Source organism: Acartia tonsa, chromosome 2 (assembly GCF_053477335.1).
Source record: "Acartia tonsa isolate MP-2025a chromosome 2, ASM5347733v1, whole genome shotgun sequence".
NCBI lineage: Eukaryota > Metazoa > Arthropoda > Copepoda > Calanoida > Acartiidae > Acartia > Acartia tonsa.
Genome location: NC_137261.1, coordinates 8699679 through 8715313, shown reverse-complemented (window position 1 = coordinate 8715313; position 15635 = coordinate 8699679). Strand labels below are relative to the sequence as shown.

The 15635-nt window shown below is 30.4% G+C and overlaps 1 protein-coding gene across 1 annotated transcript in view; it reads right to left on the bottom strand.

Annotated features, from left to right (window-relative positions):
* The window catches only part of Nmd3 (60S ribosomal export protein NMD3), a 29627-nt gene that overhangs the window by 3558 nt on the left and 10434 nt on the right, over window positions 1-15635 (bottom strand). Inside the window, exons 7-13 of the mRNA XM_080145646.1 lie at window positions 10489-10541; window positions 10185-10232; window positions 7333-7435; window positions 6611-6772; window positions 2994-3057; window positions 2532-2618; window positions 326-459 (exon numbers count right to left, since the gene is read on the bottom strand). Coding sequence (XP_080001772.1) covers window positions 326-459; window positions 2532-2618; window positions 2994-3057; window positions 6611-6772; window positions 7333-7435; window positions 10185-10232; window positions 10489-10541 — 651 coding nt within the window. The remainder of the gene's footprint in view (window positions 1-325; window positions 460-2531; window positions 2619-2993; window positions 3058-6610; window positions 6773-7332; window positions 7436-10184; window positions 10233-10488; window positions 10542-15635) is intronic.

Here is a 15635-nt window from a genome sequence, read left to right as displayed (position 1 = left end):
CTGTTTAAGGACATACTTACATTTTTGGGACATGTTTATAGAGATGCTTCGCTTATAACATTGTACCTTGTTGTAATAGGAATCGGATTATTTTAACATACAAAAATTTGTTGTCAAAAAAGTTAAAAATCGACATGTTTAAAATGGACGTACGGACATTCTGGTATTGTTAAGAGTTGCTGCGTTTTCTAAATTGTACCCAACTACTGCATGAATCATCATCCAAAGTTTTAAATTCTAACCTGTTAAAATTATCTGTGACGTACGGACGGACGGACTGACCCTAATTATAGAAAAGCTTCGCTTTAAAAAAGAAATGACTAACCTTATCTGTGTTCATCTGCTCCAAGTCTTGATTGTTAACATTACAGTTTTTAAGGTCCAGACCGACGACAGTGTCACCAATATGAAGGATGTGACCCATGTATGTACGACAGTGGACTGTGCTATCGTCATTACCTAAATGAAAAAAGAACGATATTACCTAACTATTTAGGGCACCCCAAAAACAATAAAACAAATATTTATCAGGGATCTGAAGGGATAAGACAATGGCCTATCAAAGGATAAACATCCCCAATGATGCTACACAAAATTAACCCTTGTTACAATTACAATTAGTTTGGATGAATCAACTAATCAAAATTCCATAAAAGTCCCCAAAGGTGTTCAGCCAACAAATAAGAAAACATTTATATAAAACTTTTGGGAGTAGTGTAATAAATGTCCCTCACTCCCTGAGTCTAGAACTAACAATAAATACAAGCTATCAAGTATAGAATTTGTCAACCAATATCAAGAGGGAATAATAATTCACTGTCCATTGTCCTATCCCTGTAAACCATATAGGTAGTTAAGTTATAATATTGAAATAAACACGGGAAGTAACTAAAATTACTCCGGAAAAAAACAAGGCGGAAAGAAAATTTAAAAAATTGGGGTATAGTCCCTTTCGTAACATCTCACCTTATGGGGCGATTCTTCGTATTTTGCATAGTAGCTTTTCTCCTATTTCTAGCCCCTGCGGGGGGCTCTAACCCTGCGGGGAAAATTACCTAACCCTGTGAGGCAATCGCCTAACCAAATATAACCTAACCTAACCTAAAATAACCTTTAAAAAGCCATTCTAAAAATACGACGAATCGCCCTTTATAGGGCGATGTTACGAAAGGGACTATTCCCTAAATTTGCCAATGCGACAGTCAAAAAAAGATCTTCTAATAGAAACTTGCAATTTATATACAACAAAGATAAATAATCCAAAATTTTCTAATTTGTAAGAAAAAATTATTAACATTTCAGCCGACTTTTCAAATAGCAGCCAAAAATATACGTCACCCCAAAATATTCAGAAAGACATACAGACGGACAGTAAGCATTTCAAAACATAGAAAAGAGGAATGTGAATTATCATTGAAGATATTTGTCTCAAGCCTTGAATACGCAATTGTATAACTGTCTACAACTCTAATTGATCTAAATATTCCTTCAAAAACAAGTTTATTAGTCGCTGTAAGTTTATAGTAAAAAGGTTTTACACAGCTTTCGTTTATGTCCGAATATCTTTGATTATGGAAAATCATATGTAACAATTAACATTAAGGATGACAACTTCCATATGTAGCAAAGCACAAAATAAACGTAAAACAAGATAATTTTCATAATAATATATGAAATATCCCCCATAATGATGGGAATGTTGACAATAACAATCAGATAACATCTGAGTAAATCTCATTTACCCCTTAGCAATACGGACAAAGTGAATTATAGAGTAGCTTTGCTACAAAAAAAGAGAAACAAATTGCTAAAAAAATGTTTAAATACATTATAAATATTGCTTAATTATTCAAAACCCTATATCTAAAATCTGCTCTTGCTTACCTACCAAATAGTGAAATGTCTAAAGAACTAGGAATTTAACCAGATAGATGAATATTTTGAGGTTTAATTAAGGTTGGGTTGGAATTAATCCCCCTTTATGCAGATTCAATCATTACACAAGATTAATTATAATCTACATGTAAACTTCATAGATACTATTTTAATATTAATCAAAAACAAGAGAGAAAGAAAGAGAACGTTGACGATGAATTAATCCACACCCTTTTCTTTCCCTCCATTTCCCTTGGAGTAGGTTATGGATTATATATCTATGCTCATACATTTATTAAATGCCTGTAAAAAAAATGTTTTAACATCTAGTCTTAAGAGTATTTTGAGCGGTCCTACGACAAACCTAGGAGTGGACAAACGCAGGAGTTGACAAACGCAGGAGTGGACACTTAACCTAACCTAACCTATTTTAGACAATCTTTTAGGTTTTTTAAATGCCTAACCCCTGCGGGGGGGCTTAATTGTACATTCATATCTTAACCTAACCTAATATGTATAGAAATACTTAATTAGATTAATATTTTAACACACCTGCGTTTATCCACTACTATGTTTGGGACTCCTGCGTTTGTCCTGGAACCCTTTGTGCTAAATTGGATACTGTTATCCTTGTTAATATAAAAGCTATCCCTTACCTAATTCTGAAGTCTTGACAACCCAGCAGTCAGCCAGAACATGTTTATGGGACACTTTACCCTGGCCTACAAAGCTATTCCGGTCCTGCCAAGTTGTTTTACCAAGTCAATATATTTGACTCCCGACTCGTCAATTTGATTGCTCTGGCATGGCCTCTTATTAATGGATATAAAATATACGTGGATATTATGACAAGAGAAAAATTGTCGTCAATTTAATTGCTATTATGGAAATTATTTATTGGTCAGTTCGTTCATCCTGTAGAAGTAAGGGAGGGGATGGGGTAAAGGAGTGGAAGAGGCGTATCGTTTCTTAGCAAGCTGCGAGTACTACTCAATCAGAGTACATGAAAATCAGGTGAAACATTTATGTAATAATATAATGATTTATGGCTGCTATCAAGTAGACACAATTCTCTTTGAATAGTTCTGTTTGAATCAAATTTATTGACATGATTTCCTTTTGTAGAATAGGTTCAATATTCATGACTGTATACTCAACCAAATCTCTTGAACGGCACAAACTATAGCACAATACATTAAATAATGATAAATATTATTTTTAAATATGATTCTAATCTAAAACTTTGAACACATGTCCGTAAATATAATATTATCAGCTGATATTCAAGATAAACAGCTGATATTTAATATATTTAGCTGACTTCTCAAAAAACTTATTTTAATATCTATATAATTAAAATTTGCATGTGCTAAACAAGTTAGTAAAAATTTTTAAATCCTTATTAACATTTTATTAATTGTTTTTCTATAGGTAAATATACAGTTAAACTAATTTTCTACTTTAATTCATTCATATTATTTTTGTTAATTTTTTGTATAAACAGTTCTATTCAATTCCTACTTTATTTCATTCATATTCTTTTTATTCATTGGTAAACATCATTGGTAATTTCCTTTTTTAATGCAAGCCTGAGTTAATTTTTCAACACTATGAATGCAAAAGTAAGGAAATGATGTTATTTAACATAGCTGAAGTGTAGATTTGAAATTTCATTACAGTTAAGTGACTTTCATTATGCGTTTAAAGATAGACGTCTGATTTTCATGTAAAGATACTAATTAAAGGGATAGTTTCATGATAAAAATTATTTCAAGCATAAGTCACAAAAATACCATAAAATATTAAATATATAAAAATTTTGTATAACAATAAAAAACCAAGAAATTAGGCTGCAATCCATAAAAAAAATACTTTCTTAATGGTCATGCTATAAATGATATAAGCTTGATATATTAGAGTTTATGAAAATTAATTTCATTAGAATGTTTGTACTACTTACTAGTACTTAACTTATTAACAAAATTAAATTAATTTAGATTTAATTTAAGGAACTAAGAGTATAAAACCACCCAAACATCAAATAAATGTGACATGACTGTATCCGAATAAGATGTGACAGAAAAATGTTTTCAGTGGGGTAGGTATCTATTTCAACTCCACTTAGCACTCAGAAAAACAGAAAGACCTATAATTTATTTATCTATTATTTTTTTAAATTAAGTAATGCTAAAATTGATTTTAGTGTTTTAATATTTTCTGAAGATATAATCATGATACTACTTTAATAGAAGAAAATACAAAGTTTGAAATAATGAAGAATTGTTAGATAAAATGTTTAAACAAATGCGCTTGGAGGATTTTTGACTATACAAACACTTTGCCAATTGCTCTGCAATACTGTAACCCACCTATTCAAAACTTTATTAAAGAAAGATGTTTACACATTGGACAAGTTGAGATATAGTGAATTAGGATCTGTTACAAGATCATTGAATGTTTGTCAAGTGGGAAACTTGACAAATAGGTTACCAGATTCACAAGTAGCATTCCGTGAGTTGCCAGGCAGCAGTCATCAGAGAAAGATTCATGCAATGCCAGCAAAAAATATTCCATACCTTATCATTAGATTATTATGATATCTTAAAATAAGAAAAAAATGTAAACAACTTTTTCTTCAAATAAACACACAGAGGAAAAAGTACATTAGGATATAAAATTTATATTCTAAAATGATTCTCTCTTCTAGGATTAAAAATAGATATGAAAAATTGGATGAAGTTTAGGCTGATTGATGATAGTCCCAATACCTCTTCCTATAGACTTATTAGTTCTAGACTTTCTAATTTTAAAATTAAGTCTTAAAAATGACAATTTGATAAAAATTGGCTTTTAAAAAGCGACAACTATATTTTAATTCAATTTTGCAGTGTTTTGAAAAAAAATACTTTGTTTCTACCTTTATCCTATCATGTATATTCTAATCTGTAACAATCTAAAATATCTCTATAGAAACTATTTTAAAATAGATAGGATGAGTGCATTTATTCAGGTTTAATCTTTCACTACAGTTTTCGTCACTTTTATTGCTTTTTTAATTTTGGTAATATTAAAAACTATTCCATTCATTATACAATTAGGTAAATGGATATTAGGGTGGGTCGATTTTGGACATTTTTTTTCTGAGGCCAAAGCGGGGATCTGCACTCAATTTATATAGATATAATACACCTCTGAATGATTAAAAATTTATCTTAAGTCTTAAAACCGCTGACGACCAGACATTCAATTGTATAGCTATTTGTAAATGGGAGTCAAAAATTTATTGAATCAGAACTATGGCTTCATGGTGCTCCCTGGAAATGCCATGAGGAGCTGAGTCAGGAACTTTTGTCCGTTTCAAAAAATCTCGTTCCTAGCCTGAGAAAATCTAAAAAAACCTCTACAAATTGGACAATTCACAATAAACCTTAAAAAATTTTAGTTTTTTAGTGATTTCTAAGGCTAGGAACAAGATATTTTGAAACAGACAAAAGTTCCTGATTCAGCTCCTCAAGGCCTTTCCAGGGAGCACCATGAAGCCATAGTTCTGATTCAAAAAATTTTTGAATGTCGTCTTTGCATACTAATAAGTAATGAATTATATTTTTAAGTGGTCGTGTTCTAAAACTCAATTTTTTAAAATTCTTTTTCGGTCAGAAATGTTTTTAAGGTTAATTTTATCTGTTGCATATCCCCGCTTTGTCTAATTCCAATATGAACCCACCCTAATGGATATAGAATATACGTGGATAATATGATATGGGAAAAATTGTCAATTTAGGTTGCCAACATGGACATCGTTTATTGGCCAGTACGTTCATCCAGTATGAGGGATGAGGAAAAGGAGGGGACGTAATTTTAGCCAGCTTCAAGTTTCACTTTTTTTGAGTACATGATAAGCTGGTGTAAGATCCAAGTAATGATAAATCCATTACTAAGTAATATGGATATTCAAATGCAATAAAAAGATACATTTCAAATATATTTTGACCCACAATTTTTTGAAAGCTTGTTAGATGAACGGTACCCACACAACTATGATATATCCTTGTGGCAAGAAAAGCCAACCTAATATTTTTAAAGTTATGAATTTCGAAAATGCATTTGCTCAGTAGGTGGTATGGGAAAAAAACAATTTGGGAAGATATTTGAAAAGTTTCATTCTTTATAAGCTATAAAAACTTTTCCATGTGAAATTATTGAAAACATAAGCAAAGTTGGTACATTGTTATTAATTCAAATATATGTACATAAAATAATAGAACTCTAATGGGTTTCTTCTTATATGTAATGATTTTTATGTATGCATTTCAAAAAGCATTTATAAACTTTTATTGTTAGCAGAAATTCCTAATTGAATATTTCTTTATTTGCAGAGTAAAATATCTAGAACTATTTTTAACAACAAAGAACTCAAATTTACTCTTGGAAACTGCACTTTTATGTTTTTAAATAGTCGTCATTTGAAATAATTTTGTGTAATCATTACCTCAGTTGTACAAAATTTCTTTGGTATTTTAATTCTTTAAGGAAAGTCGAAAAATCCAAAACTTCGATACAAGAATTAAATAGCCTAAAACCATACAGGGACCTATAAGAAGCATCCATAAAATGAATTCACATGGTTCAGTAGTTATCTAAATATTAAGCTACAGACAAAAAAACCTATTACTTTATATTATTTAGTAGGATTATATAATTAATTTTTAAAGATCTATTTATAAAATGTATTCCTTTTGAATGGAAACTTGTAATATGTGACTGAATTAATCTCAGCAAACTGGCAAGTCTCCGGGTCCATGATGTGGACACTCTGTGCCACCTTGGTCACCACACAGATCTGCCCTATACCTCCCATGCTGTGGGCCAACTGCTTAGACAAACAAACAACATTGTCCTAAAATTTAAAAATTAAGTTAAAGCTATTAAATCAGGGATCTTAAGGGATAAGATTACAATAATGGACGAAAAACAAATTTCCTTCTGTAGATTAAAATTGTTGGTTGAGCGGTTTGGACACTGTTAGTATGGAATCGACAAATCAAAATTCAATTAAAGTACCTACCCAAAGTTTTTGAGCCAACAAAATAGAAAACGTGGTAATAAATCTTTGAGTACCAGAGTTATTTACAGTCCAATGTCACCTCTCCCTCCCTAAAGTCAATACAGTAACAGTTGTTAACTCTTATCCTGCTGCCAGCTTTTGTGGTCACGATTCTTTTCCCTCAAAATGTTTAATCTGTCAGGTTTATTTACAATGGATATTAGAGGATTAAATAATGGGCAATATACCTATTAATATACACACCAAATTATACCATTGCAATAAAATGTTTTATTTTAATATTCGTGGGAAATTGTCTGTAATACGATGCTATACATAGCTGAGAACCGGTTCTGATATATAAGATATTAATGTGTTTCAAAGCTAATAACTGAAACCAACAATAAGCTTACCTTACAAACAGGAACAACATCCACCATGAAGGTATACTTGTAATTATAGGTGTTGGACTGCACATCATGAGATATTAACTTTTTGCTGTGAGAATATCTGACAAAGAAATGAATATTTACATCTTTTCATGGAGTGTTAAGACTTAAAACAATGGCAGTTGGCTAATTACAAACCCTTTTCTCCTAGAAATAAATGACAATTTGTAGTCATATAACCATTACAAATCAAGCAACCTGTCCTTTCATTCATAAAAATGAAACCAGGAAAATTAAATTTCTGTTTCTCAATCAGTTTGGAAACAAAAGTTTCAATACAAAAATATGGAAACATAAGATTAGGATGTAAATGGATTGTTTTTCCTCATTTCAATTTTCTCTGTATTTATCAGTTCAACCTATTTTCCTATAAACTTCAATAAGTTCTATAAAAGAGAATTTATCAGAAAATTGACGATTTGTAATTGAAAAAAGCTTCAATGACGAATTATTAATTTTAAAAATATGAAGGACATATAAATTTAGATTTAAATTTTTTGATATAAGCAAACTCAAAATGTTAAAATCTATGTGGGGGATATTAAACTCAGTCCGGTTTAGTTTCTAATGTAAGAATTTTAAAAAGTTCAAATTCTAAACTTATGTGACGGTATGTCACTTATAGTAATGGTAGTTAAGTAGCTAAATATATTAAATACCCTCCACAAAACTATCCCTTGCAAAAGTTTGTATATAACAAAGTACAAACACACACTTACATAAACATATTAAATCCTTCTTTCAACTTTAAAATCAACTTTTCCCAAAACTCATCTTCTAATGTATAGATTCCTGGTTTACCTGCCTTTCAATACCTTTTCCAAATAATATTAACTTGAAAATCAGTTTTCTGGTTTTAAGTTTTCAATCTATATAGGAAATTAGATTTTAAAGAATTAAAAAAAATAACATTAGAAATTTGAGCCAAGTTTTACACAGTTTGTTTTACTTTATCCTATTATATAAAGTAGTAAGCGTTTTTTGTCTGTCCTGAAGGATCTTGCTTACTGCTAAACCGATATTGTTCTCCTTTACTGTGAAGCTTACTATAGGTCCTGGGAAGGTTTTAAACTATTTTTGGAGAGGGTTTCTTTACCTCCCTCCCCCAAAAATATTTTTTAACTTTTTTTAAACGCAAATTTAAAATGGAATGAGGTCGACTTTTCCCCCTCCTACCAATGCCCCTAGAGGCTTCTAGGGGCGTAGCCGCTAGTAAATAAATAACACGTACATCAGTTTTCTTTACTTCTTTTTAATTCCTTTTTAAAAGTGAAGCTACTCTAGAAGTCACTTCGAACGTCAGTCAGTCCGTTACTCTAGGGGGGATATCATAAAATGTTATTTTTTCGGCTGCTACTCAGGATAGACAGCGGTTTTTTTAAAGGGCATCTAGGATACAACTTGTTAAGTCCGTCAGTCTGTAGATTATGCTAAAAAGTAAATATATATTTATTTATTACAGAGGTTTCATGATTTTCTATTATTTAACATATCCTTTTTTATTTTTCTTTTCTATTACAACCAACCTATCTGCTTTATGCCTCACTTTGTCCACATCTATAATTTTTTTGTGTTTAGCTAGTTATGTTATTATCCTTGTTAAGAACAAATTCTAGAGTTAGGCATGGGAAAATATAAAGAGAATTGAGATAGGAATGAATCCTAAGTTATGTAAGTCAGTTATTATGTGAATTCACTGTGAAAATTGTTTTTCTTTGAAATGCTTTCTATAAAAATCTACGTTTTATTTTTGGGATATTAAAGAAATGGTAAATTTTTGTATACCCAAGTTCTAAAACTCAAATAATGATAAGTATTATATATATAATAAAATACAGAATGCAAAAAATCTACTTTACCTCTGTTGAAACTAAGACAACATGTATTTTTTAACTGAGAACAACAAAAAGAAGAAACCTAAGTTTTTATTATCTAATAAATCTTGTAGCTGTGACAGAAATATGTCTTCACATCTGTGTAAAACAACACATTCAAATCTTGAAAAGTAAAATGTTAAAATCAAGGAAGAATGGAAGTAGAATATACGTGGATATTTTGGCAGGGGGAAAATTGTCGTCAAATTAGGTTGCTTACATGGATATCATTTATTAGTCAGTTCATTCATCTGGTAGAAGGGAAGGGAATGGGGTAAAAGGGGTGGATCGTTATTTTAGCCAGCTACAATTTTCACTTTATTAAAGTAAAAGATGATCTGGTGTAAGAACCAAGTAGTAATAAATCTTGTAAAATTTCTTTGTAAAACAAATTGTTATGAAATAAATAAAAGAATTCATTGTTAAAAAGTAAAATATGTATCTATCTAATGCTACAAAAAGGAGGGTAGCGGATAAGCCACTTCCAAAAAAACGCTAAGACTGGAACATGAACCATTGTTTCTTTAAAATTCTAAGTGTATGTTTATATAGCTTAGACAAGGCCCTATTGTAAGGCCACTAGTGGGCCAGCTCAAACGTTCAAACTCTCCTATAAATCAACCTAGTCCACTCTCTATCTTTAACCTAACTAAAGATAAGGTGATCTTTGCCTTCAAAAAGAGGGAGTTGAAAGAAAAAACTCAAGACGTTAATTTTAGCCTACCTATTAAGAATCCGGAATCCGCTATTAAAAAACGGATTCCGGATTCAGGTTCCAAAATTGGCCCAAAAATTGGGCGGATATCGGATCCGGATTGCCAACCCTATCTATTATCATCTGCAAAAGTAAGCTTATCGTTCGACAAGTGTATTAAGGTTACAACCACCGAGCATTACATATTTCTCTAAAATTATAAAAATAAAATGTAAATATTCCTTAATGGTATCATAGACTGGAAGAAATCTACCAACGTCTTGGCTTTAGATTCTAAAAACAATATCATTATATGATTATGCTTTGTTTTAGTTATTTCTAGTTTTTAGTTTAGACAAATAAAAAAGAGATAGTAGTATTTTTAAAATAAGGCCTATTAAATTCAAAAGAAAAAGCCCAAAAGTGAATTAAAGAGAAGTTTGTTACAAAAAAAACAATATATATTTTTTTGTTTAAATTGAATTTAATATATTTAAAACTTTGAAAAACAAGCAGTTTAATATTGAATGAAATATAATGATATAGATTCCTGTGGCGAAGAAGAAGTCAAGTCCTTCGTGGTTGGGTTTGATTCCAACACAATCCTGAACAAAAATATTATTTTTACTTAGTAATTAAAATTGGAACAGCTACTAATATAAATCAATTTACCTGTCTATCCGTTTTAAGCTTAATAAAGTGTGTAAAACTTGGCTATTATTAACTCATTAAAGATAGTACGAAAGAAAAGGAAATATTATGAAGTACATTTGCTACTAAAAGTATTTACTTATAAACAAAAAATAGAGCTAGATAATCATAAATAACCTGGAGATATATTGTGTGTTACAGAAATATAAAAAAATAATGCTTAAAATATAAAAAAAAGCAATCTAAAGAAATTACATTAAAATAATTTTGAATTTAGATCATCTTATACCCTCAACCCCCCCCCCCCCCCTCCTTAAAAAATATAAAAAGTTTTTGTCTTTTTCTTGCTTAATACAAATCATCATGTATAAAAGTTGCGTAGCAAAAATCAGCTGACAAATTAATTTAATAAACAAATTTTAAAAAATCTTAATGGAGTGTACTTAAATACAAACTGGTGTTAGTGCATTCAATAATGTTTCTTTCAAATGAGAATTATAGACACTTAAAAAAACTGCTTAACGTTGATTTTTTTATTGTAACTTAGGATACAATAAACATGCATTTGCACAACTGGTAGTTATGGAGTAGCTACACAACTAAAAAGGGGTATAGAAAAAGGTCTAAAAGAATCGTTGAGTAAAATTTGAGTAATTTCATGTTGCACCTTGTGTTCTAAACGATCAAATTTTGCAACCCACCATTAAAGTAGTAGTCTGCATTTTATTTCTTACACATACACACACTCATACACACACACACACACACACACACACACACACATACATACAACCATACACCTACACACACTTAGTCTTTCTGTTTACATTTCAAACATCATTTAAACTGCGAACCAAAAAAATAGGCAAATCTGAATTTGCAGAATAGCAGCTTTAATATTCATTTAGGATGATTTTACTGTAAATATAAAATGTAGATCCATCTTTTGGTTACAAGTTTCCACCGTTAATTTTTTATTAATCAGCACCAATGAAGCACAAGATCTCAAAAACAGCATTTTGGGTAAAAACTGGTGAACCAAAAAGATATGCAAATCCAAAACAAATCAATGGAAAAACGATTTTTTTGCACTATTCTCCTCTTTTTAAATTTGATTTGGATAAATTAACAATTTTTTAAGAGATTCATGCATTAATTATTATGAAATGTTGTATAAGGTAAAAATTAATGATTTTTTTAAATAAGAAATATTAGAATAAAAGAAATTCGACCTCTATCACTTTAGAGGACAGTTGCTGACCTCCAGTCTTATGGATGAAGCTAAATACATATAAAAAATAATAATTAATCCCAAAAGTATACAAAAATGATTTTTAATGTGTTAAAAAGATCCATATTAAAATCTTAATTTTGAGGATGATGGCCTTTAAGATGCTCCTATGCGTAGTGATGGTGAGCCAAATGTTATCAAAGTGCATGACCATGATGACAACTTATATATTAAACTATGGTCCAATTTTTGTATTCATAGCAGCCTCCAGCCAAGCAGTATTAAAAAAGAAAAAAATTGCAATTTTAATTACTCAAATGCATAAGGTAAATACTGTCGTTTTTAGAAGATGTTTATATTTCTTGTCATCAGGCTCCTTTGGGGATTGCTATGACTACAAAAAATGGTACATAGGTTGATAGACAAGTTGTTGTAATGGACATGTACTTAGATAACATTTGGCTCACCATCATCATCAATAGGAGCATCTGAAAGGACATCATCCTCAAAATCAAGATTTTAAAATGTTTTTTTTTTAACACATTAAAAAGCATTTTTATATACTTTTCAGTGTAATTTTTATCTTTAACATGTGTTAGGCTACATCCATTAAACTGGAGGTCAGCAGCTGACCGCTATAGTGATAGGGGTTGAATTTCTTTTTTTCTAATATTTCTTATTTTAAAAAATCATTAATTTCTACCTTATACTACATTTCATAATAATTAATGCATAAATCCCTTAAAAAATTGTTATTTTATCAGAATCAATCTTTAAAACAGAAGAAAAGTGCAAAAAAATCTTTTTCCATTGATTTGTTTTGGATTTGCATATCTTTTTGGTTCACCAGTTTTTACCCAAAATGCTGTTTTTGAGATCTTGTGGTTCATTGGTGCTGATTAATAAAAAATCAACGATGGAAACTTGTAAAAAAAAGATGCATCTACATTTTATATTTACAGTAAATTCGTCTTAAATGAATAATGAAGCTGTCATTCTGAAAATTTGGATTTGCCTATTTTTTTGGTTCGCAGTTTACTTTCTTTCATAACCATTTCTTACTCTAATGCATTTATATAAGAAAAACCTTACTTCATTATGGGGTATGTGTTCTCTATTATTGCTTAGTAATTAAAATAAAAGAATAGAGGGGGCATGAAATATATGTAACCCTGCCCCGATTTTGCATTGGGTCAGCTAATAGCGTCGTAAACTAACACAACAAAAAAACATAAAGCAATTTGCTAACAGACAAAAAGGGTCTCCACCACTTGGGCCGAGCAGTTTTCTAGATTATATGTATAACTTTACTTATACATTTATTGTCATTGTACGACACTTAACTGAACGCAACTGACCGCAGTTAAAAAATTCAATAAGAAGCTAGGAATAGATGTTTAAAATTATCAGGTTAAAATTGAAAATATGCGTATTATTATAAAACATAATTCAATTGAATAAAATCATTAAAACAATTAGGAGGCATTTTTTGGGGTTTTAAAAATTGTTTTTTTTTTTGTTATTCTGTTGCAAGTAAAATCACAAACAGATAAATATTTGTTATCCTATGTTTGGATGGAACAGGGACATTTGTAATCAAAATTAAAATTAAATTAATATAAATATAAATCTTTCCTTTTTATGACTGCGACTTAACGTTATTGTCGATGGTATATGCTTTTGCTATGCTTGAATTAAAATATAAACAAGGGGGTGGGGGGGGGAGGGGATGGATTTTGACAAGTTTACCTTAACAGTGTGTATAGGCTTTATTTTTGGACTTAGGTTATTAGGTGCTTCAGGCTTCCAGTCGGACTCTGGACAGGTAAAAAACTAAATTTCCGTTAAAGTCTAAAGATAAAGCCTACAAACACCGTAACCGAAAAGTTCAGCTCCACCCTGATTCTTGAGTCAGGTGCATCATACTAATATAGTGGAATGCACATGCACAATAGAATGGCACTTATTTAAAGGATCATTCGACTTACAAATGATGGATGTGCTATCAAATAATTTGAAAAAATCTATATAAAACCCATTATTCCCAATTTTGAAATTCTAAATTAACCCTTCTGTAGATTAAAATTATTAGTTGAAAAGTTTAAACACTGCTAAAGTTTGTACTAACAGTCCCCTCAATCACTGATTCGAATGTCTGTCCCTTTCCAAGAGTACGAAATCCCTAGAAATGTTGGATTTGAACAACACAGCATTACTTTCCTTTTATCTCGGCTTTGGTTGCGTAAACATAACATAAACAAGTACAACTTTGCACAGCGTGGGGATAAATCAAGTTATACTAATCTGAAATTTGAGTTTAAAATATTCTATAAATATTGATATATAATAAAAAAAAAAACGTCGGCGGGTAATTATTGACTCATCCAAAAAGAATTTACCCAATTATCTCTAAAACTAGGGGAGTAACATCCAAAATGATATTGCTGAACTTTTATCCGGAGATGACAAATTATTGAATAATATCTTCATCTTAACGTGATCTTATTTAATATTTAGAACAAGAAACAATTCTTAACAATGTCTTCTTTGTTCAAACTTTAATGTTTATCAAATATTGTAAGTGTAGAATAAACCTTACACGTCAAAGTTGTCCAAATATGTCCCTTAGTTTATTACTATATATTAAAGATGATAATTTTGAAGTATAGGAAGTATTAAAGTGTAGCTGCACACCTAACTAGAATTATACTTTGTTCTTCCATGTTTACAGAACTCTTTCTCATCTTTTATTTGCATATTTTTTTTATGTAACATGCATACGTAATTGTGGGTTAGGGTAGAACAGACATAAATGAAAGAGCATATTTAGGTTAACGCTGTTTGTTGGAGTAATAATATTTTAAAGTTAGTGCGTTTTTCAACCTATTTTTAAAAAATACATTTTTCTAAAACATGAAGATATTTTTCGATTTTAGCAATCATTCTCAATTCATTTTGTCGCTTGTAAAAGTGGATCATGCAATATTAGCTTGGTCGTTTTAGGGGTAATAATAACAATTTATCCATGAAATATGTGTTCCTTTATTACAGGGTTTCGGATCCGCATTGATTTTTTGCGGATCCGGATCCTCAAAATTTGGTCAGTGCGGATCCAGATCCGGATCCGGATCCGGATCCTACTGGATCCGATTCCGGATCCTTGACAATAAAAATAAAATCACCAAACCTTTCAAAAAATATTTATTCTTAATTCGAAGTCAAAAATACTTTTAATTTTCAAGTCTTACCCTAAACCTTAAAGATTGGCTCTCATCAAGAGAATGTCTGAGATTTTATATAAATTTAGGTAGATTTTTCCCTTTTTCTAGCATTTTTTTGAGTCCAAGGATCCTTGGACTCGAAAATATGCGGATCCTTGCGGATCCGGATCCGGATCCAGATCCGGATCCGAAACCCTGCTTTATTATGGTTTTCCTTAAAGTCAATCCTCCAAAATATATTTGATTTAAGAAGCGGCATTTATATTTGTATAAAAGTTTTCACTAACACTATATAGGTATACTATACATGTTCAGGTAAAAGTTGCAGCTACAAAGTGAAACCAAGATAAAAAGTTTTAGAATAATAACCAATACTATTTTAAAATTATAAAAAATAAGATATGTATAAATATCTCTACTTAAGTGCTATGTTTAGGCAAAGCATAATATAAGCAACCGGATTACTTTTTAGATGATGTTCGGCCATTTATTTTTACATGTGTTTTGATGACGATCCTTTTTCCTAAAATATCATATTTAATAATGTACTGTATTCAGCTTGTATTCACATAGAACATAGTTTACATACCTTTGTA